Below are 24,236 nucleotides of genomic sequence, written 5' to 3'. Positions count from 1 at the left end.
TCTCTGGATGAAGTCAAGTTTGGTAAAGCATAGGTTAGGGCTGGGGATGAGAATTATTCAAGGTTCAAATGTCCTTTGAAATTGTTCATATTTAAGGAATGTTTAGAACTAGTTCTTAAAACCATGTACAATCACAACTCTTGGGGAGAAGGCTGGGGTACCTGGGATGATACCAAGTATTATAAAAATTTTACTTGGTGTGTGTTGGTGAATAAAATAGAAGGAAAGCTCTGTCTTCAGTTTATGAGAGTGAAAATGTATTGGTACATGACATTCTTTTATAATCTTTAAAACTTTGGCCTTTTAAAAACTACCAAGTAAGGTGTCCTGAGTCTCTGGGAAGGATTATGAGCAGAATTGAGATTGGTAATTGCTCAGGAGACATCGTATATTTGGAAGTTCCCATTAAATACTTTATCTTTTCTGCATTTATGTATTGAGAGCTTCCTGCTTAAGTCACATGGCCTTGGCCTCTGCAACTTCTGATCCACTAAGTTTGTGGCACTGCTAAAAATCCCAGAGGGAGAATAGGTTCTCAAGAGGATGGAAGTCAGTCTCAGATACCAGCTTACCCCCATTTCTTTGTGTTTTTCAGGCCACCTGACTGATAGTGAATGTAATCAGAAACTCCCATCCAAGAAAGGGTCACTGATAGAGCGCAAGAGAAGCTCTGGCCGGGTCAGGAGGAAAGGTGATGAGCCACAGGCCTCAGGCTACCACAGTGAAGGCAAGCACTCTGCATAACTTCTCTTTATTCATCGTTTGTCACACTTCAGCCTGTGGCTTCTCCTGTCTGCAGGTGTCCAAGATGACTTTAGACATTTATAATTATTTCATTCTTTGTGTTTTTAGGAGAAACACTGAAAGAGAAACAGGCTCCCAGGAATGCCTCCAAGTCATCCAGTGGCACCAACAGACTAAGGGATTTTAAAGAAACAGTCAGTAATATGATCCATAACAGACCATCCCTGACTTCTCAGACCAACCTAGGAACTCCCTGTGGAGGGAGGGGAGGAGACCAGACTGACAAAAAACCTCCTCGGAATCTGCCTTTACACTCTCTTGACTGGGAAGTGGAGAGTACCAGCAGTGAGTCAAAATCCAGTTCTTCAAGCAAGTATCGTCCAACATGGAGACCCAAACGGGAGTCTCTGAATATTGACAGTATCTTTAGTAAGGACAAAAGGAAGCACTGTGGCTATACCCAGCTTAGCCCCTTTTCAGAGGATTCAGGTGAGGGAAATAGTCCGGGAAGAATTGAGTTTCTGAATAAAGTTGATTTATGTATTAAAAAAAAAAAAACAACCCTGGGTTTTCTAGTAGACTTGGCAAGGTACCTTTTTACCTTGAAGGGTAAAAATTCGGAGATATGAGTTCACTAAAAGTGTAACTAGAGGGAGGGGTTAGTTATGTCTTGATTTGAGGCAGATGGTAAATCTACCTCCTTTTTCACACTTGTCCTTTGATTGGGATAGCTAAAGAATTTTCTCCGGACGAACTAAGCAAACCACCTGCTTATGACATTAAAACTGGTGGACCAAGCTCCCAGTACAAGATCTGGGGCCCAGCACGGCTAGGCTGTCACCTTTTAGAGCAGCATCCTCGCCTAATCCAGCGAATGGAATCTGGCTATGAGAGCAGTGAGAGGAACAGCAGCAGCCCTGTCAGTCTGGATGCAGCCTTGCCTGAGAGCTCCAATGTCTGCAGGTATTGTTTGGCTTTTGTCTCTTAAAGTAATCTGTGCCACCAAGAAAGAGGTTTTTCTACTCTAACAGTAGAGAGATGGACTTTATTACCATCTGGTGGGCAAGCAAAGTATTGTGTTCTATCAACTTTCTGTGACAACACCACCCTCTGCTGGGAGAAAGAGCAAAGGCGTTTGAGAAAGGAGAGACAACTTTGTTTTTGTTTTTGTCTTTTTGCCATTTCTTGGGCCGCTCCCGTGGCTTATGGAGGTTCCCAGGCTAGGGGTCGAATCGGAGCTGTAGCCACCAGCCTACGCCAGGGCCACAGCAACACGGGATCCGAGCTGCGTCTGCAACCTACACCACAGCTCCCGGCAACGCCGGATCCTTAACCCACTGAGCAAGGCCAGGGATCGAACCCCCGGCCTCATGGTTTCTAGTCGGATTCGTTAACCACTGAGCCACGAAGGGAACTCCAACTTTTAAAGTTATTTACTACTTTGTTTAGTAAATAACTTAATGAAAGAATGAGTTAGTGAATCAAAACTTATGTAATCCTGTGATCAGAGAGAAAATCCAATTGTTATTTAGGATTTTTTTTGAGGGTCACTGGAGATTCTGTATCTTTTGAAGCCAATGATATTCGTAATTCCATAAGATAAGGATGACAGTTTAATAGTGGTCACTGCACCCTGTACATACGGCCCATTTACTTTATAAAGTTTAAATCTCGGAGTTCCCGTCGTGGCGCAGTGGTTAACGAATCCGACTAGGAACCATGAGGTTGCGGGTTCGGTCCCTGCCCTTGCTCAGTGGGTTAACGATCCGGCGTTGCCGTGAGCTGTGGTGTAGGTTGCAGACGCGGCTCGGATCCCGCGTTGCTGTGGCTCTGGCGTAGGCTGGTGGCTACAGCTCCAATTCGACCCCTAGCCTGGGAACCTCCATATGCCGCGGGAGCGGCCCAAGAAATAGCAACAACAACAACAACAACAACAACAGACAAAAAGACAAAAGACAAAAAAAAAAAAAAAAAAAAAAGTTTAAATCTCCATACATTGCTTTTACTGAATTGCCTCAGAGACAAGTTTCCTAATAGTGTAGCTGCTTTGAAAGGAGTGATATCTTCTAGAGGAGTGATAACCATATCCTCATACGTTTCAACTGCTCTTCCCTGGCCACAGGACCCTGTTCAGTTTTATACATGTGAAGATGCTACAAAAGTGTAAGAAAGAGGAAGGCAGTCCATATGAGAGCATTTGTTTATTAATTCATTAAATAAGTTTTGTGCCAGATACTGTGCTAGATGCAAAAAAAAAAAATGTGAATGAGGTGAGATAAGATGGAACAAGTGGGTATTTCAATTTTTCAGTAATTTAGCAGATATTTTTGATTATATTAGTTTGATGTTTTGTGGTTTTTTGGTGGTTTTTTTTTTTTATCTGTTTTTGGAGGGAATTTAGTCCTAGGAATGTTGCTAGTTATCAGCCTTCTGATGCTTTCACTAGACTCTAGTTTCTCTTTTGAAGGGATCCAAATGCTAAGAGATCAGCTGGGTTGGTACCTTCCTGGCGTCACATCCCAAAGTCTCACAGTAGCAGCATCCTAGAGGCAGACTCCATTGCATCCAGGAGTGGCTGGACAAAGAATCAGCCCCCATCAGGTAAGCAAAAGGACACGAGATTTGGAGAACTGAATTTTACGGCCAAATCTGTTTAGAAAACAGCCTAATCTGATCACATTTGAAATTAGAGAACAATTGTATTTTGGGTATCCCATCAGAATGTAAATGTGAAGGCATTTGATCCGGCTTCATCTCTGGATTTACTTTTCTTTGTTGCTCTCTGTCATGGCTTGCCTGGTTGTTCTTTTCCACCCTGAAGAGAGCCCTGGTGGCACCAGGAAGGAACAGAAATATGATAAAGAATTAGTAGCACCTGCTTTCCTCAGAAGAATAAGTCCCAGGGCTTTCTTTGGTATAGAGGCATCCTCTTGGTAATGGATTTTTTATTGTTTAGTATACTATGAATTGAGAAAACAAGGGGAACATGTAGGCTCTCGGTAAAACTGGGAAATAAGCAGGTCAAAATTACTTTTACCCCTGCCTCTATAACACTGGAACCGCGGCAGTGCAGATCTTTTTTTAACCCACTGTGCTGGGCCAGGGATTAAACCCATACCTCTGCAGTGACCTGAGCTACTGCAGTCATTGTTTTTCCTTTTTGAATGTGCCTGTGTGCCTCCTTCACGAGGTAAGTTCTAAAGGAGTGATCTGACTCTCTGACACTAGTTGTAAATGACTGAAAATAGTTTAAAGTATGCTTCCTCTAAGAGAAACAAGCATTTTAACAAGTCAAAGCCTGAAGATAAAGGAATATTGGAATTTCAAGTATGAGACACTAAGTGTAGAGAGAGTTGAGGTGGTCATAGGTTTAGTATCCTTTGTACATTCTTTCCACACACACATATTTATAGTTCATATTCAAATAAATAAAATAAATACATCCTTTACTTACTCAGAGCCGAAAATTGAGGTAACTATGTAGTTTTCCTAGCATGGAGATGTTTTGTAATGCTTGAGAGAAACTGTGAGTATTTAACACTGTTTAATCAGCTGAGGACTTCTGGAGTCTACTCGTCTGACTTAGAGATCAATCTTCTCTGAGAGATGTATTTCCTTTTTTCCCTGGTCTCTTAGACCATTTGGGAGTAGAGTGTGTGGGAAGAAACCTAACTATGGTCTGATTTAATGAGCTTCTGTGTATAGATATGTGTCCAGCTCATTAGGGAGATGAGGATAGAATACTATGTGCTAACCTGTAGAGGTGAGACCAGGAACATCACTGGCCTGACCACCAGTTCTCTTTTTTTCTTTAAATGTATAATTAAATATATTTAATTAAAGTATAGCTGATTGACAATGTTGTGTCAATTCCTGCTGGACAGCAAAGTGACTCAGTCATGCATATAAATAAGTTCTTTACAAGTTTTCTTGATGGCCACTGAAGGTTCTTAGAGGTGGCTGAAAGGGAAGTATACAGCAGGAGTAAAAAGGCATGAACTCTCTTTTAAGTATGATTGCCTTAGGTTGCTGACATCTGGCAAAGCAGAACAATGCCTGTAAAAGCAGAAAGCTCTGAAATCCTGCGCGGGAATAGGTTATAGTGAGAAACACATGGAAGAAATTCATGCTTCCTAATAAAATTATATGCTTGGTTTATTTCCCACGCTTTATTTTATTTTTTTGTCTTTTGTCCTTTTTAGGGTCGTACCCACGGCGTATGGAGGTTCCCAGGCTAGGGGTCTAATCGGAGCTATAGTCACCTGCCTACGCTGGAGCCACAGCAATGCCAGATCCGAGCTGCGTCTGCGACCTACGCCACAGCTCATGGCAATGTCAGATCCTTAACCCGCTGAGTGAGGCCAGGGTTCGAATCTGTAATCTCGTGGTTCTTAGTTGGATTCTTTTCTGCTGCACCACAATGGGAACTCCCTATTTCCCACATTTTAATTTGTCTCATATTAACTACATTGCTTTGAGAAACTTGTGATTTTGCATGAGCCTATTCTCCCTTCTCTTTTCTTTGATAGCCAGTAACTTTTCAGCACACTAAAGATTGAGTCTCATGATTTTACTGATAGCCCTAATTCTGGACAAGTTGGATAGAATTCACCAGCTGGATCCCTCAACTGGTAAAAGATATTTAGCAAGGAGTTAGAATAAATTACTCACATACCATACTACCTCACTATCCTCTTTGTGTAATAAACCCTATTTTTTTATCTGGTGACTTTGGTCACCCTTTTAAAAAATTACAGAAAAATGAGTTCACCAATTCAGTAACTTGCCCTTTGTATCCTCAAATTGAAGGAACCAGTGTCACCATTATGGTATATATCTTTCTACATCTCTTTCTATGCTCGTATAAGTGTATAAATAAGTTTATTACTATCATTTAAAAATAAAAGTCGTACTATACATACTCTGTCACTTGATTTTTCATTCAATGTATCATGGACATCCATTGTTTTAGATCTATTTGGTCCATCTGTGAATACTGATAAAATTAAATTTTTACTACTATGGATATTTTACAAACTCACTAAAGAGGTAGTGGAAATTAAGGGGGAGAAATTGACTTGCTTGAGGCTTCCTGGTGAGTCGGTGGCAGCAAGTGGTAGAGAATGCTCCCTTAGGGTTAAAAGCATGGCTTGTGAATTTAACCTATCTGACTTTAATTCAGCTCTGTCACTAGCCATCTTTCTTACTTTGGACAAGTTATTTATCCTCTTTATGACTCAGTTTCTTCATTCCTAAAATGTGGGTGATAATAGTATTAACCTTATATATTATGGTATGTACAGTAAATGAAATAATATATGTAAATTTACATACTATGCCTGTCACATAGTAAATACTCAACAAGTGTTAGTTGTCATGTTGTTATTGTTGTTATAAAGCACTCAATTATAAGAATTCCCTGGTGGCTCAGTGGGTTAAGGATCTGGTGTTAGCTATGGCTCAAGTCACTATTGTGGCTTGGGTTCATTCCCTGGCTTGGAAACTTCTGCATGCTGTGGGTGCAGCCAGAAAAAAGCACTCAATGATGATAATATTAATTATTCATGGCTCAAGTCTCATCTGAAACTCATAGTGGAAAGCACTATTCAAAGATAAACTCCACATTGAAGCCAAGAGTTACAAAGGAAAAGCAGTGCAGTGGCCATAAATAACAGCAAGTGCTTACTCTCGGTTATGGAAATGTGGCGACTTATCTTCTTCCTTGTTTGTATTCCAGGTGGGGAGATGCCTTCCAAAAGTGAACTGGATGAATTGCAAGAAGAGGTGGCCAGAAGGGCGCAGGAACAGGAACTTCGAAGGAAACGGGAAAAGGAATTAGAGGCAGCTAAAGGGTTTAACCCTCATCCCAGCCGCTTCATGGACTTAGATGAACTTCAGAATCAGGGTAATTGTTGTGAGCGTTAGGTTGTGAGTGACAGGGTCAGAGAGAGAGCGGAGAAAAGAATATTCAAGCTCATAAATCCTGTCTTCTCTTTAGCAAAGTTTTATTTTATCTTAATTCAGCCTTTCAATGAGAGCTAAAGTAGGAGGTAACAAGCCTATTGATTAGAGACAGGCACTGATTTGGGGCCCATTTATTAAAAGTCTATAGGAGTTCCTGTCATGGCTCAGTGGTTAACAAATCCGACTAGGAACCATGAGGTTGCGGGTTTGATCCCTGCCCTTGCTCAGTGGGTTAAGGATCCGGCGTTGCCATGAGCTGTGGTGTAGGTTGCAGACACGGCTCGGATCCGGCATTGCTGTGGCTGTGGTGTAGGCCGGCGGCTACAGCTCCGATTTGACCCCTAGCCTGGGAACCTCCATATGCTGCGAGAGTGGCCCAAGAAATGGCAAAAAAAAAAAAAAAAAAAAAAAAAAAAAGTCTATAGATTAGTGATAGTGTATTGTTCATGAAAAATATTTCTGATAAACATCTATAGAAGATATAAATTAAACGACTCACAGTTTAGAAGCAGCAGGAAAAGACAGTGAGTGAGCCACACTGACAGTGAAGGGAATTGGTCTGCTCAGCAGAAACATGCCCTTGAGAGTTCCCACCTGCGTATCAGGCGAGTGGGTCTACCAAACCGGTTCTAGCAACACGGAGCCTGATTGCCTTTTGATCCTCTGATCATTTCCCTGTCTCACACGATTTTCATGGACTTTATTTAAGCTTTCCCAGCTGCTCCACGTTACTTTCTTTTCTTCAGTTGCTTTAGGGCATCACTTTTTACCAGCAGAGATTAGCCTTCAAAATAGGAATTCAGAAAGGCTGAGGTATCTATTTTCAATTGGTCCTGAAACCTGTACCTCTGTTTTTCTTTCTATAAAGTGAATTTATTATTTAGAACCTCCAAATGCAACAAATTGTGCTAAAGCAGCATAAAGAACAGGAGCCAATGCTGTCTTGGGCCGCTGCTTTCTATTCATGTCTCTCATCAACACTTAGAGAAGCTTCCTGGGCTTATTTGGGGGCTGCTTTTCTCCTCTAATCCTACTGTCTTTCAATTCAAGGAAGTTGTTACGTTATCTTCCCAAGGCATTGTATTTGTCTCCAAATTAGTTTATCATTCCTAATTTCTTAGCTGTCCCTGTATTTGGATAGTTTGTTCTTCCTTTTTATCCTTCAGCTACATCACATTGGTGTCTCAGGTTCATATTACTTCTGAAAGAGGGGTCTTGTCATCTTCTTCTCTTGCTTTTCTCCCCATGTCTGTCATTTGGGTCTAGTGCCTAAGAGTTGAGAGGGGATCCCTCTGGCTCCATTTCATTGTCACTTCTCCATACACTTTGGTTTAACATCTCCTGGAAGAGCAAGGAGTGGAGTGCCAAGATTCTGGAGGATAAGAATTAAAATCTAGTATAATGATTGATCAACTATGGATTGCCTATATTTCTGTAGAGAACTTTTTCTGTATTAATTGCTCTAGCCGTCACCTAGATATAATGATAAAATTTGCTGCTGAGAGGTAGGGGAACCATATCTCTGGTGGTGGAGTAGAACCCAAATGTCAAGTTCTTCAGAACCAACCTGCTACTTCCCTTTTACCTTCCCACTGCTCTATGGTGAAGCTCTGGTGAATTAGGGAGTGATGTTAGGGGTATGAAGAGCTTTTCTTACCATATCCAGCTGGAAGTTAATGGAGGATGGGGACATTGTGGGAGAAATGATTTTTTTTTTCTTGTGAGCTTGTGAAAACTGACCATTATTCTCAATTGTAGGTGAACTTAGATTACTACCACTTTATGGTTATGAGTGAATAAAAGACAAAGAGGTACACAAACTTGAAGATTCTTTTACAAACATTGCCCTTCTAATACCTTCTCACTTTTTCATCTGGCACACATTCAGTTTCAGGGCAGGAAGCAACATCTCATGCTCACTGTATGGGAAGCTGAGTTTTTTATGGTAGGTTTGGTGAGCAGTCGCATGATAAAAGTGAATACTTGCAGTGCTAGTGAAAGGTGTGTGTGCAACCCAACCACAAAAGCGGTCCCTGGTTGATACAGTAAGTTGGGAACTGTAGAGCTCCTGTGCCCGAGAAGGGTACTGATTTTCCAGGTGCAGGTGGTACAGAGAGGACTACAAATTAATGTAGGACATAAGTGTTACATAAGGCTTTCCACAGAGTAGTGAAGCTACCTTTGCCTTAATACAGCAGTGGAGGTCTCAGTGGAGATCTGGTGCATTGGACACTGGTTGCCAAGATGTATCCTTTTGCACCGTGGAAAAGCAGGTCCGTTCCAGCCATAAAAACCAACCCTTCTGCTATCGACAACACTTTGTTTTTTTCTTGAGGGACTCCCTAAGAGATCTTGGAGTTGGAATGTGTGGTGGACTATGACATGCTCCTCTTTCATGGCTTTGGTAAGGTTAAGGCAATATTGGATGTCCTACCTGTTTCAGAGAATTTTTAATAGTAATGATCAGTTGGAATAAGGGCGAAGCAGCAAGGATGTGTGTACACTGAAGGGAAACAATAGCACATAGGAAAAATTGGAACGGATTGTAATGAAAATGAAAAGTGCTGGCCCTTTCAGGGAGGAATGACGGCTTTGAGAGGTCCCTGCAAGAGGCAAATTCAGTGTTTGAAGAGTCACTGCACCTGGAACAGAAGGGAGACTGTGCTGCGGCTTTGGCTCTCTGTAACGAAGCTATCTGTAAGTAACTCTAACCGCTGTGGCTATGGCACATTTGACTAACTTCACAGTAGGTATTATTAGTCACTCAGATAGGATAAAAACAGCTTTTAAGTCTCCTTACTCTCACTTCCCAAAAGCTATCTTTTGTCCTTCAAATTTCTAAATGTGCTAGGTCTTGTCACTTTGGCTTATGGATATTTACTGGAAAAACCTCAGTAGGAATCCACAGAATAAACCATCCAGCCATGCCTAACTTCTAATCCCAAGATAAAGTTAGGCCTCAATTGTGAGGTTAGTCTGCTTTTTCTCTAGTCACTGACTAGTGAGGTGGAACTTAGGGCAGGAAGAAATGAATAAATTGGCTGTGACTTTCCAGGCCTGTGCCTTTGCATTGCGTATTTGATTCTTTATGTTTCTCCCCTGCCTTCCTGGTGTACTGCACCATAACGTTACAGCAAGGGACTAAGGCTTAGAATTTGTATCCTGGTTCTTAAATGTGACCCACAGGAGCCGTGTTCTATAAAGACAGATGCAGGTTTGGATCTTACTTCCGCTGTTGGCCGTTGGGAAAGGGGAGTTGGGAGCAGAGCATGGAGACCAGAGTTGGACAGGTCAGTTGCAAAGGACAATGAGAGTGGCAATGTCTAAGATGGAAGCACCAGTTTATCTTCCTGACTTATTTTAGTTTAGCTTTTTGTTTGTTTGTTTTTAAAATTTGAATTAACCTATTTGGCCCCCATGGTTTCCATGAATGTTCCTTACAGCTAGCCAGAGGCACCTCTGTGCCCTGGACAGCATATGCATGGTCCACGCCTTGCATTCCTGCTGCATATTTTGAGTTTCACTGCCTATCTTTGCTCATTTTTGGTTCAATTTTATTCTTTTTCTTTTGTTTGCATTTTGGGTTCTGTTTCTGCTATATTTTCTTTTGCATTTTAGCTAAACTAAGACTTGCCCTGCATGGTGCCAGCTCTAGCACGCACAGCAGAGCCCTAGTCGATAAGAAGTTGCAAATCAGTATTCGAAAAGCACGGAGCCTGCAGGATCGCATGCAGCAGCAGCAATCATCTCAGCCGCCGTCGCAGCCCTCAGCCTGCCTCCCCTCACAGGGGGGGGCCCTCCCTCAGCCAACAAGGTAGTGCCTGGGAATCATTGTAGATTTTGGATACCAGGGGAGGAAGTGACGGTGGGTGCTCCATAGCCAGCTCTCATTGTCTTGGCGACTACAGGGGAGAGAAGAGTCCTCTCAAAAAATTTTTTCTCTCTCAGGTCAGACATACCATGAGAAGCTCATCCCACTACCGGTTCTTTTCTTAATAGTTCCTAGAAAGATGCAGAAAGTATAGTGCAATAAATAGACCACTTGTCCATATTTCCTGTGGGTGAGTTTGTTCCTGGAGTTGTGTAATAACAAATTACTAAATTTGTACATATTATGGTCTTGTACATGGCAATCTGAGTTACGTTTCACTTTACAGTAGAAACTGTGTGATTTATGGGAGTTCCCATTGTGGCTCAGTGGGTTAAGAACCTGACATAGTGTCCATGAGGATGTGAGTTCAATTCCTGGCCCTTCTCAGTGGGTTAAGGATTCAGCATTGCTGTGAGCTGTGGCATAGGTTGCAGATGTGGCTAGGATCTGGTGTTGCTCTGGCTGTGGCAGGCCAGCAGCTGCAGCTCTGATTCTGCCTCTAGCCCAGGAACTTCCATATGCCACAGATGTGGCTGTAAAAAGAAAAAAAAAGTTAAAATAAAAAGAAGAAACTGTGTGACTTATTTTGGGATTTCGGTGTGTTTCCTCTTCCTCATTGAAGCAGAGAAAGCAGTCTTCCTTGCTCTGATTGAACCATTGAAAAGACACAAAGATTCCCTTTGTTTTGCTCCCCTATGGTCAGGACTGAGAAAGAAGTCCCCATGGCCATTGGTGTAGTTCTTCCTATTAGCCCTTGAATGTGGCTGTTACTTAGAATAGATAGATTTAAGTAAGAATAAATTTTGGCTGTTCATAAGCCTGAATAGTTTTCAAAATATGAATATTATAAAAGGAATAATATAACCAAATATAACCAAATCCATATTATAAAAATACACTTGAGGAGTTCCTGTCATGGCTCAGTGGTGACGAACCCGACTAGTATCCTTGAAGATGCAGGTTTGATCCCTGGTCTCCTCAGTGGGTTAAGGATCTGGCATTGCTGTGAGCTGTGGTGTGGGTTGCAGTTGGGGCTCAGATCCTGCGTTGCTGTGGCTGTGGCCTAGGCAAGCAGCTGCAGCTCTGATTCAACCCCTAGCCTAGTAACTTCCCTGTGCCACAGGTGCAGCCCTAAAAAAAAAAAAAAAAAAAAAAGAAAAGACATTTGAAAAGGTTGATTTTTTTTTATATTAATCCCAGGAGCCTGAATCACCTTATACTCTGTAAATATGGCCTTTTTCTTTGGCTGATCTGCCTCTTAGGATCCCAGGTATGAGTAATTCCTAGGCTTTGCTTACCTTCCATTGTCATCTACATGTGGGACTAGCAATTTTTGTTTTTTAATTTACAGGTAGAATTTGCTTGGAATGAGACTTTATGAGTAGTAAAGAGTATTGGCAAGAGCTTTGCTCACTATTACTGTGTTCAACTTTGGTGAGGTTAATAAAGAGAATTAATATTACCTGTTACATAGGTGTGAGCTGACCTTGTGCCTTCTCTTGTGAATCTTCGGTCTGTTGACTCTATTTAGGTTTGTCTTTCCATTTATTTTCGCCATTCCCTCTGTGACTAGCTAGAAATGGGAACTAAATGTATAGTTCTTTTTAAAGTGATCTTGTCAATTAAGACAGCTTATGACTGATTTTCTCCCATTTATTTCAGTGAACAGCCTATCCCGCTCCAAGTATTGTTAAGTCAGGAGGCCCAACTGGAACCCTACACGAACACAGAGTTTGGGACCAGTTCTTTCACCTACTCACCTGCTTCCTGCCATGAGTCACACTTGCCACTATTCCCAGAGTCATCTTCTCTGTCTGCTCCACAGCACATTTCCCCCAGTGGGTCTGCCTCAAACCTTCTTACTTCAGTTGAGGTGGACAGCATTGAACCCTCTGTGTTCCACAGGCAGAACTTACCTAAAACACCAGGGAGAACTGAGAATTCTCAACATGGTTGGGAACCAGAGGGTGAGCTGCAAAGCTGCAGTGGTGACAACAGCAGCTGCACCAGGTTTCCTCCACAAGAAGGAAGAGGCGTTGATCCAGAACAGCTATTCCAAGAACAAAGGGATGCTGCGGACTCATCCCAGGTGATGCCTTGGTTACACCCAAGTGGAGCAACCACCTCTGAGAGAGGAGATGCACACAGCCTAGGCTGCAGTCCTTCAAGTTCATCAGCTCAGCCCAGCCTTTCTCTGTACAGGGCCTGCCACCCCGTAACGTCTGCTGCTTCCTCGTCTATGCTTCACTCTCCCAATACTGTACAAAAAACTAACCAATGCCTCCAAACCCAAAGCCTCAAAACTTCATTGACTTCAGAAGTGGACAGAGGCAGCAAGGATCCCTATAGGCCAGAGTGTCCCACCACAAAGGGGCTTGTCCGCTCTCTCGCAGAGCAGTTCCAGAGGATGCAAGGCAGCTCCACAAGGGATGGTACAGGTTCTCAGGACAGAAGTTTGCCAGATAGTCTAAGGAAGGACTCTTCGCCTTCTGACTCTAAGCCTTCTTTCCCACAGGGTCAAGGGAAAGGCCACTGGCCTTGGGCAAAACAACAACCCTCTGTGGATGCTAGGAACAGACTGCCTTCCTGGGAAGAGTCTAATGATCATCTGTCTCTTGCCATGAACTCTGGGGTGCCTAAGGGTAAAACTTCTAGGGGAGAACAGCCCAGGTTGGCAGAGCCAGGTATTTACCATGGGAAACCGTCTCAAGTGAGAGATGCTAGGCCTAAGGAGCTGGGCAGCAGTGACGACTTGGGGACTTCCTTGCCTTTGGATTCCTGGGTGAATGTCACAAGGCTCTGTGATTCTCAGCCTAAACATGGGGTCCCTGGGCCAGGAATGAAGTTCTCCTCCCATGATTCTCATACCTGTGTAACCTATCCAGAAAGAAACCACATCCTTTTGCATCCCCATTGGAACCAAGACACAGAGCAGGAGACCTCAGAATTGGAGTCACTCTACCAGGCCAGTCTTCAGGTTTCTCAATCTGGCTATCCTGGATGGGGGCAGCAGGATGTGGCCTGGCACCCACTGAGCCAAACTGGTAAGAATGAAACCAGAGGAAGTGGGAGTAGGGGACATAGAAAATCTGAAAGTAGGAGGATAAGATCAGAAGGGGACAACAGTGTTCTATTTAAATAATATCCTCAGGAGGTAGTAGTACAACTTCTGATTTTATTCATAAAGACTTCTCAGGACAAGGGCTAGATATTTTTCTGGCTATAGTGGAGAATGGAGGTAGAATCATCACTCATAGGTTAGTTTGCTCCTTCTAAAGAAGGAATCCATTGAGTATATGCCCAGGGTGCTGCAGTATGCCTGCTAAGGAATGGTTCCTTGGCCTTTGAAAGTGACTCAGTATGAGGCAGAGGAGGGTGAGAGGGAAAGTCACCCCACTATGGCTTAGGAGTTGAACTAATCCCAAGATGCAGCTTCAAGATCCAACTTGCAGTGAGGATGTCCACACTGAGCCAAGTCTCCAGTGTGGCATTTCCAGATCATATTGAACCAGCAATATCAAGACCTCCCTTGATGTGTTCAGGAACTATGAGGTTTTGAATTTTCAAGGTGATACGCCTGTAGGGTACCTGTTCACAGACTCTCTCTGGTATTATATTGTGTGAAGAGTGAAGTCTATACTTTAGATGCATAGCATAGACTTAGTTCTGTAAACTAAAGACATAAATGATATTTATAAAGTACTCCATAGGTATACAGGATAGGGCAGTATGGGAAGGTTCTAGAGAATGAGGAAAAGTTGGAGTTTGCCTCAGTCAGCTTCCTGTCTAATATAAGGAAGAAGGAATACAAATGTCGAGTGTTTTAAGAATAATAAACACAGGAGCTCCTCTTGTGACTCAGCAATAATGAACTGACTAGTGTCCATGAGGATCCGGGTTCAATCCCTGGCCTCTCTCAGTGGGTTAAGGATCCGGGGTTGCCATGAGCTCTGGTGTAGGTCACAGACACAGCTTGGATCCTGTGTTGCTGTGGCTGTGGTGTAGGCTGGCAGATGCAGCTCTCATTCAACCCCTAGGCTGGAACTCCCATATGCAGTGGATGCAGCCCTGAACACACACACTCACACTAATAAACCCATATTAAAAAAATACATTGTAATTAAAATTGAACTAACCAGTTGCATGTCAAACATTATTACAGATAAAGTAAAACAGAAAACCCCCGTATTACCCCTAAAAGCAAAATTTTTCATTGTAAATAGTTTTGAAAATATATAAAGTAACAAAAATCATTGATAATTACACTCTAATTTCCTGAGTTTACATCTGGCTTGGCTTTGTTTTATATACACATATACTATTTATTTGTTTTTACAGAAAGCAAGGTTATTATATATGTACAGTTTAGTTCCATGATTTTCTTACAGTATATCCATGAGCATTTTCCCTTTGGGAAAAGACTACTTTTTTTTCTTTTTGGCCGTATCCATGGCATGCAGAATTTCCCAGGCCCAGGGATGGAATCTTTCACAGCAGTAACCCAAGCCATAGCAGGGTCAATGCAGGATCCTTACCACTAGGCCACCAGGGAACTCACAGAAAAAAACTACTTTTTTTTTTTTTTTTTTTTTTGCTTTCTAGGACTGCATCTGCAGCATATGTAAGTTCCCAGGCTAGGAGTCGAATTGAGCTACAGCCACTGGCCTATGCCACAGCCATGGCAATGCAGGATCCGAGCCATGTCTGTGACATACAGCTCAGCTCACAGCAACACCGGATCTTTAACCCACTAAGTGAGGCCAGGGATCCAACCTGCATCCTTATGAATGCTAGTCAGAATCGTTTCCGCTGAGCCACAATGGTAACTCCTATATTTCTTTTAATCTGTAGGTTTTTCCTCAGTTATTCCAGGGATTGAACCTGCATCCTCATGGATCCTCGTTGGGTTCATTAACCGCTGGGCCACAAAGGGAACTCCAGAAAAAAAACTACTTTTAATGATTATGATATGCTGCATAAATTTACCATAATATAGTCAATCATTCTATTGTGGTTGAATATTTAAATTACTTCGAGGGAGTTCCCGTCGTGGCGCAGTGGTTAACGAATCCGACTAGGAACCATGAGGTTGCGGGTTCGGTCCCTGCTCTTGCTCAGTGGGTTAACGATCCGGCGTTGCCGTGAGCTGTGGTGTAGGTTGCAGACGCGGCTCGGATCCTGCGTTGCTGTGGCTCTGGCGTAGGCTGGTGGCTGCAGCTCCGATTCAACCCCTAGCCTGGGAACCTCCATATGCCGCGGGAGCGGCCCAAGAAATAGCAAAAAGACCAAAAAAATAAAAAAAAAAAATAAATAAATTACTTCGAATTTTTTGATAACACAGCACTGTAATGAGTATCTTTATACTTAAATGGCCACATTTCCGATAAACTCCTTAGAATGAACTTTTACGAGGGTATTATCTAGTCAAAGGTTATAAACTTTAAAAAATCCTTGATACATACTACCAAATTCAGAAAAATTATACTTCTATAAACAATATGAAAGAGTACCTACTGACTGTTAATTTTTACTTGCTAGTGAATGAAAAAACTAATTTTTTAAATTCGTTAGGTGAATCAGTTCCCAAAACCGATTGGTCAAACCAAGCTAGAATTTATTTTGGTTAAAGTCTGTGGTTTTTTGTTTGTTTGTTTGTTTGTTTTGTTTTTTTTTAGAGCCACACCCATGGCATATAGAAGTTCCCAGGCTAGGGGTCTAATTGGAGCTACAGCCGCCGGCCTACGCCAGAGCCAAAGCAAGCCATATCCGAGCCGCGTCTGCAACCTATACCACAGCTCACAGCAACGCTGGGCCCTCAACCCACTGAGCTAGGCCAGGGGTCGAACCCGCAACCCCATGGTTTCTAGTCGGATTTGTCTCTGCTGTGCCATGATGGGAACTCCAAGTCTGTGTTTTTTTTTTTTTTAATAATTTTTTTTATTTTCCCACTGTACAGCACAAGTCTGTGTTTTAAAGTGAGTCTTGGGAGTTCCCATCATGGTGCAGCGGAAATGAATCTGACTAGGAACCATGAGGTTGCGGGTTCTATCCCTGGTCTTGCTCAGTGGGTTGAGGATCCGGTGTTTCCGTGAGCTGTGGCATTGGTTGCAGACGCGACTTGGATCTGGCGTTGCTGTGGCTGTGGTGCAGGCCGGTAGTTGTAGCTCCGATTAGACCCCTAGCTTGGGAACCTCCATATGCTGCAGGTATGGCCCTAAAAAAAAAAAAAAAAAAAAAAAAAGGCAAAAGACAATAAATTGAGTCTTTAAGAACTGACATGATATAGAATAAGGAAGAGATTAGTGGAATAAATCAAGAAGTAGGTGATGAAGGAAAATGCCAATTAAGATCTATATGTGACAGAATTTATTTTTAGGAGAGTCCTTCTTTATCTTACTGCAAAGCATTTATTAAGCACTAAATTACCCCTCTTAACTTTATTGATATAGTTGACAAATAACATAAGTTTAAGGTGTACAGTGGGACAGTTTGATACAGGTATATACAAAATAATTATCACAATAATGTTAGTTGACACAACCATCATCAAGCCTGATCACATTTTTTTTTGTGTGTGTGGTGAGAACATTTAAGATCTACTGTCTTAGCAACTTTCAGAATATAGTAATACAATGTTGTTAATTATAGTCACAATGTTATGTATTAGATCCTCATAGCTTACTCCTTTATGTAACTGGAAATTTGTGCCCTTTGACCGGCATCTCCTCATTTCCCCCAGCCTCTATCCCCTGGCAACAGCCATTCTGTTCTTTTTTTTCCACCTTTTTCAGCCACACCAGGGCATATGGAAGTTCCTAGGCCAGGGATTGAATCCGAGCCTCAGCTGCAACCTATGCTACATCTGCAGCAATGCTAGATCCTTAACCCACTGCACTGGGCTAGGCATTGAATTGTCTATGGAGACAGTGCTGGATCATTAATCCTCTGCACCACAGCGGGAACTCCACTACCAATATATTCTGTTTCTAAGAGAGTGGCTTTTAAAATATTATTATCATTATCATCATCATCATCATTATTATTATTGGCCTTGCCCATGGCACATGGAAGTTCTGGACCAGGGATCAAACCCACATCACAGAAGTGACCTGAGCCACAGCAGTGACAATACCAGATCTTAACCCTCTGAGCCACCAGGGAACTCCAAGTTTGGCTTTTTTTAGTTTCCACATATTAGTGCAATCATATAGTACTTGTCTTTCTCTGTCTGACTTACTATTTTTTTAAAAAGCGTTATCGATACATAATGTACATACTGTACAACTCACCTATATAAAATGTACAATGCATTAGTTTTTTAGAACATTCATAGAGATGTTCATCCATTACTAAAATCAGTTTTTGTTGTTGTTGTTGTTGTTATTGTTGCTATTTCTTGGGCCGCTCCCGCGGCATATGGAGGTTCCCAGGCTAGGGGTTGAATCGGAGCTGTAGCCACCGGCCTACGCCAGAGCCACAGCAACGCAGGATCCGAGCTGCGTCTGCAACCTACACCACAGCTCACGGCAACGCCGGATCGTTAACCCACTGAGCAAGGGCAGGGATCGAACCTGCAACCTCATGGTTCCTAGTCGGATTCGTTAACCACTGCGCCACGACGGGAACTCCTAAAATCAGTTTTAAAGTGTTTTTTCATCACCCCAAAAAGAAACCCTATATCCATTAGTAATCACTTTCCAGTCAACCTCTAATCTATTTTCTGTCTATAGATTGCCTGCATTGGACATTTTCTATAAATAGAGTCATACAGTATATAGTGTTTTAGGACCAGATTAATTTTGACTGATTATAGTTCCTGAAGTGTAATATGAACACTGCCCTTGACCTGTATTCTAAATTTCATAGTATTTAGAAATTGATCAGACATTAATTATGTTAAAAATAAAAAGTAAATTTTTGTTATGGAAAATTTCAAATATATTCAAAAGAGTAAATGTTATAATAGCTCTCCATGTACTTATCATTTACTTCCATGGTGATTATCTTGGCTGGTTATCAGCATATGGCCAATTTTGATTTAGCACCCCCCCCTTTCACACACGCACTTTCCTTTTTTTCCTTCTCCATTAGTTTATTTTAAAGCAAATCCCAGACATTATATCATTTCCTCCATAGATTAATTTGGAATATACCTTTAAGAAATATGGATTCTTGGAAATTCCTATTGTGAGTCAGTGGGTTACAAGTCCGACTAGTATACATGAAGATGCAAGTTCGATCCCTGGCCTCACTCAGGGGGTTAAGGATCTGGCATTGCTGTGAGCTGTGGTGTAAGTTACAGACTCAGCTCAGAACCTACGTTGCTGTGGCCGTGGCGTGGCCAGCAGTTGCAGCTCCAGTTTGACCCCTGGCCCTGGCCTAGAAACTTCATATGCTGCAGGTGCGGCCCTAAAAGGAAGAAAAAGAAATATGGACTTTTTAAAAAAGACAGAACTATAAATATTAACATACTTAAATTAATAATATATATATATTTTTTGGCCATGCCTGCATCATATGGAAGGTCCCAAGCTGGGAGTCAAACCCACACCACCACAGTGACCTGAGCCACAGCAGTGACAATACTAGATCCTTAAGCTACTAGGCTACCAGGGAACTCTAATAATAATTTTTTAATATAACACAGTAACTAGTCGTATAACTAGTTGGTATTCAGATTTTCTCAGTTTTTCCACAGATGTTGTCAGTTTATTTCAAGTCAGGTCCCAAATAAGATCCACACATTTCATTTTGTTGATATGTTTCAAGGTATTTTCTTCTGCCTGTAAGACTCTTTTTTCCTCTTGCCATTTATTTGTTGAAATTTGGTCTTCTATCTTCCACATTCTAGATTTTGCTGATATTACTGTAGAGTTTTTTTGTGTTTTTTCTTAAAAGTGTTCATCTAGACTTCTTTTTTTCTCTATAACTTGGTACTTGGGGCTCAAAGCCTTGATTAAAATGAAATTTAATTTTAAAAAATAAGAATATAGGTAGTACTTTTTAATCAAGAAGTACATTATGTCTGGTAGTCCTTTTTAAAAATTAAAAAAATTTTTTTAATTTTATGGTCACACCCATGGCATATGGAAGTTCCTGGGCTAGAGATTGAATTCAGACTGCAGCTGCGACTTATACCACAGCTGCAGCAACACTGGATACTTTATTTTATTTATTTATTTGTTTTTAGGGCTACACCTGTGGCATATGGAAGTTTCCAGGCTAGGGGTTAAATTGGAGCTCAGCTGCCAGCCTACGCCATGGCCACAGGCACAGCAACGTGGGATCCAAGCTGTGTATGTGACCTACACCATAGCTCATGGCAATGCTGGATCTTTAATCCATTGTTTGGGGCCAGGGATTGAACTTGCATCCTCATGGATAGTAGTGGGATTCATAACCCGCTGAGCCACAACAGGAACTCCAACGCTGGGTCCTTTAACCCACCTAATCTCTGCAGTGACCCAAGCCACTGCAGTCGGAGTCTTTTCCCATTGGGCCACCACAGTGGGAACTCCTGGTAGTCTTTCTCCTTATTACTATTGATCAGTGAGTAGATGTCACCTAATTCTACTTTCTATCAAATCCAGAAGTTCCTTCAACAGTACTCCTTACACATGGCCACTTCTACCTCAGTACTCCTTACACATGGCCACTTCTACCTCTGTGTAAATTCTAACCATTTTTATTATAGAGAATTTTTGTTTCTCTCTCCTCCTTGAAAGGAATCAGACTCTGCTTTCTTTAGGAGGTTCCAGTGGCCATCTCCCTGTCTAGGTAGGAATCACACTTGACTTGATTAGATGAGCAGCAAATTCTAACCATTATAGCTGTAATTCTTAAACCTAACTGCCCATCTAGTCACCTGAGAAGTGGCCTTTTATAAAAACAGGGAGGAGTACCTATTGTGGCTCAGTGGGTTAAGAACCCGACTAGTGCCCATGAGGATGCGGGTTGTTTGTTTGTTTGTTTCCCTTTTTAGGTCTGAACCTGTGGTATATGGAAGTTCCCAGGCTAGGGGTCAAATCACAGCTGCAGCTGTGGGCCTGCACCACAGCCACAGCAATGCCAGATCTGAGTTGCGTCTGTGAACTACCTGCTGGATCCTTAACCCACTGAGCAAGGCCAGGGATCAAACCCACATCCTCATGATTGCTAGTCGGATTTTTAACCCAGTGACCCACAATAGGAACTCTGGGGATTCAGGTTTGATCGCTGGCTTCACTCAGTGGGTTAAGGATCTGACGTTGCCAAAAGCTATGGTGTATGTCATAGACACAGCTCGGATCCTGAGTTGCTATGGCTGTTGCCTAGGCCGTCAGCTATAGCTCTGATTTGATCCCTAGCCCAGGAACTTCCATATGCTGCAGGTGGAGACCTAAAAAAAAAAAAAAAGAAATAATTTTTTTTTAAATGGGATCATAGCACATGATTTAAAATTTTTTTAATTTTATGATTTTTATTTTTTCCATTACAGTGTTCTGTCATTTTCTACTGTACAGCAAAGTGGCCTAGTCATATATATATATATATATATATATATATATATTTATTCTTTTTCTCACATTATCTTCCATCATGTTCCGTCCCAAGTGACTGGATATGGCTCTCTGTACTATACAGCAGGATTTCATTGCTTATTCCACACATGATTTTTTTTTATATAATTAAAAAAAAAATCTTTTTTACTCCCCGTGGTAGTGCCTATAGATGTGGAAGTTCCCTTGCCAGAGATTGAATCTGTGCCACAGCAGCAACCCAGGCTGCTGCAGTGACAACACCGAATCCTTTGCCAGCTGCACCACAAGGGAGTTCCATGATATTTTTATTATAGAGAATTTTTGTTTCTCTCTCCTCCTTTCGCATCATCGCTTTTATCCCCCTGCCTTTTTAGGCATTCGTCTAATATACACATTGTGTATTTTTCTGTTCATGAAATCCTGTGTAGCCCTACATATACAGTGTGATTTTGTTCAGCGATGCTATTACAGATTTTTTTCTTTTAACTCAACAATACTTGATAAAAATCCCTCTGAGTCATCTAGTTTAATTCAGTTCATTCTTTTTGGTGGCTGGGCAATATTTGATATTGAGGATACCATAATGTATTTAGCCATTCTGCTATAGATGGGCATTATTTTATTTCTAGTTCTTGGCCACTACAAACAATGCCATAATAAACTGATATTTTTGCTTTTTATTCCCAGGAGCAGAATTATTGGGTAAGTGGGTAAATATTTTTTCAATCTTAATGTTTATCTCTAGATTGCTTTTTAGGAAGACTGTAGCATTTCCCATTTCCCCCAACAATGTTTAAGGATATTCCCCCCCATATTTTTTGGAAACTTTTAAAAAATGAATATTCTTAGGCTCCAACCACAAAGATTCTTGGTTCAGTAGGTCTGTGGAAAGATACACAAAGCTGTATTTTTAAAAGATTCTAGATGAATCTGAGGTAGTTGGAACGACTGCATTTAAGCACAAGAAAATATTAAAAATAACTGGTCTTTTAGCTTAGTATTGGCAATACCATGCTTTAACCAGATACACATATTAGAGTCAAAATGTCAAATCAAGACATGAATTGGTTATGAACATATATATCAAATGTAGGTCAAGGGTGTGTGCATTTTCAGAATGGAAGGCTTAATTAGTTGTAATGGGGCAAGCCCCTTGGGAGTCACATATCCAGTTTGGAGCAGCTCATCTTTTAATAGTCATGTAAGATTTTGATGAAGAGATAAACATTTAGTGATTGCTTAGAACTTAAGTAATTGAGGGAAACTAATAGGGAAGACTGAAGACATTACATATATAAAGTTGTGCTAAAGAGCTCCTGCTCATAGTACACAATTGGAGGTGAAAATTGAGAGACCTAAGTTTCAGTCCTCTTTAAACTACTTATTGCTTGTCAGACCCTGGAACTCATTTTCCTGTTCTATAAATGAGGAGGTTTAACACATGGTTACTGTGATGACTTTCAATTCTTAACTAGACTAGAGATAATTCTTCCTTTGTCAGCACAGATGCTCTAGAGAATCACTATGTCAGATTAATTTCTTCTGTATATATTATGTCTTGTGCCCAAGTCTGACAGAAGCAAAGCCGATTATGTTTATGGTTCGGTTATCTGTCCACAGAGTGCCTTTTCTACCTCTGCAGTGTTCTACAAGGCCTGTGTTGTTGTTGTCATTTTTTTTTTTTTTAATTTGGTTGTGCCCATGGCATGCAAACGTTCCCCGGGCCAGAAATTGAACCCAAGCCACAGTAGTGAGAACGCTGGATCCTTTACCTGCTGAGCCACCAGGGAGCTCCAAGGCTCGTGTTCAGATATCCCTGTGGCTTATAGGAGGCTATCCATATTCTGAAACTCCTATTTCTACATTCTAGGAGCCCATTCTGCTTTGGATTCAGGGATACATATTTGTTATTTAATGAAACAAGAACCCCAGGGTCTTCTGCTGCCAGGCTGAGTTTAGGCTCCAGGAGAAGAGATGGCTTCAATTTATATTTATGTTTTCTTTCTCAGGCTCTACAGATGGTGTGGGGAGGAGGTTGCACTCAGCCCCTGGCCTTGGTCTCTCAAAGACCCCAACAGCCGAAATGGAGCACAGTCTCCATGAAGCCAGCACAGTGTCTGCTTCTCAGGTAGCAGCCTCAAGTGCTAAAGTGCTGGGGAATGGGGTGGTATGTTGGGAATGAATTATAGAAAGATATGAGTGGTAGGATTGGTAGTAAGGCACAGGGGTGGTAACATGGGACTATTAGAAGAGGACAAGGTCTACGATTGGGCTTCTTTTGAGTGAGAGGAAATTGCCACATGGCTATCACCTTGCAAGTACATCTAATTCAGATCTCCATTAGTGAGTCTTAACTTGTTCTCTCCCATATCCCTGGGGACAGGTTCTGTGGGAAAACCACAGGTCTGGTGTTATGTGTCTGCCTGTGTGTGTCTATGTTTGAAGGCTGCACCTTGCCGAGGCCCCAGGAGGGAGTGTGGGGAGGATGATCAGTATGGTGCAGAGAACTTTCGCCGCATCTCGCGCAGTCTCAGCAGCACCATTGTCTCAGAGAGGGTGGAGGTCCCACTCTCCTCCCACAGTTTTGTAAGTAGAATCAGGGTCTGTCTAATAGATCATCCTCTTTCTCTTGTGAGGTAAAAATGTAGTGCAGGTGAAAGGGCAGGAGAAACTCAAGGTTGTAATTTGGGGGAAAATCATGTGCACTCAGCAAAAATGAGGACACATGGTCATTATTTTATTGACACAAATTTATTCGGAGCCTAGAGTGATGTTCCTTCCCTGTAGCAGTTTTGGAAGGTGTGCTATAGGGTTCTCCAGGGTAGAAGAGTCCGAGCATCCTTGAGAGGAGTCTCTGAGAAGCCATGGCTGCTGATTGTATCAGAGCCCATTGCACCAGTCAAAAGAAGAATGGAGATGGGATGGAGTATTGTTTTGCCTTTTTGTCCCTACTCTAAGTACATGACTGAGTGGAGTCCAGTGTGCTTTCAAGCTGAAATGAAGCATGTGCATTAAGAGGAAAAGAAAAATGATTTAAAACCCTCGTCCTTGGGGCTTTTCATATGGAATTAAGGCAGTAATCTGTAGGTGAAAGAGACAAGGACACCCAAGTCAGCAGAAATCAGCAAACTCAAATA

General features: G+C 41.8%; 1 protein-coding gene across 50 annotated transcripts in view; it reads left to right on the top strand.

Moving 5' to 3' along the window:
- Window positions 1–24,236, top strand: part of USP54 (ubiquitin specific peptidase 54) — a 139,196-nt gene that overhangs the window by 108,730 nt on the left and 6,230 nt on the right. For 8 of the 50 annotated variants that reach the window (XM_084997272.1, XM_084997273.1, XM_084997288.1 and 5 more), the window contains 10 exons: window positions 596–727; window positions 853–1,233; window positions 1,476–1,707; window positions 3,212–3,345; window positions 6,482–6,649; window positions 9,286–9,405; window positions 10,327–10,522; window positions 12,242–13,623; window positions 23,109–23,227; window positions 23,545–23,685. In XM_084997272.1, coding sequence (XP_084853398.1) covers window positions 596–727; window positions 853–1,233; window positions 1,476–1,707; window positions 3,212–3,345; window positions 6,482–6,649; window positions 9,286–9,405; window positions 10,327–10,522; window positions 12,242–13,623; window positions 23,109–23,227; window positions 23,545–23,685 — 3,005 coding nt within the window. Of the gene's footprint in view, window positions 1–595; window positions 728–852; window positions 1,234–1,475; window positions 1,708–3,211; window positions 3,346–6,481; window positions 6,650–9,270; window positions 9,406–10,326; window positions 10,523–12,241; window positions 13,645–21,786; window positions 21,810–23,108; window positions 23,228–23,482; window positions 23,686–24,236 lie in introns of all 50 variants that reach the window. The other 42 variants (XM_084997270.1, XM_084997281.1, XM_084997267.1 and 39 more) reach the window with 23 other exon arrangements.

The sequence above is a fragment of the Sus scrofa genome, chromosome 14 (genome assembly GCF_054392235.1).
Source record: "Sus scrofa isolate SSC_HxYL_T2T_F1_AM1 chromosome 14, Sscrofa_HxYL_maternal_Yorkshire_Landrace_v2.0, whole genome shotgun sequence".
Taxonomy (NCBI): Eukaryota; Metazoa; Chordata; class Mammalia; order Artiodactyla; family Suidae; genus Sus; species Sus scrofa.
The sequence above is the reverse complement of the archived record's forward strand: the minus strand, read 5'-3'. Positions and strand labels throughout refer to the sequence as shown.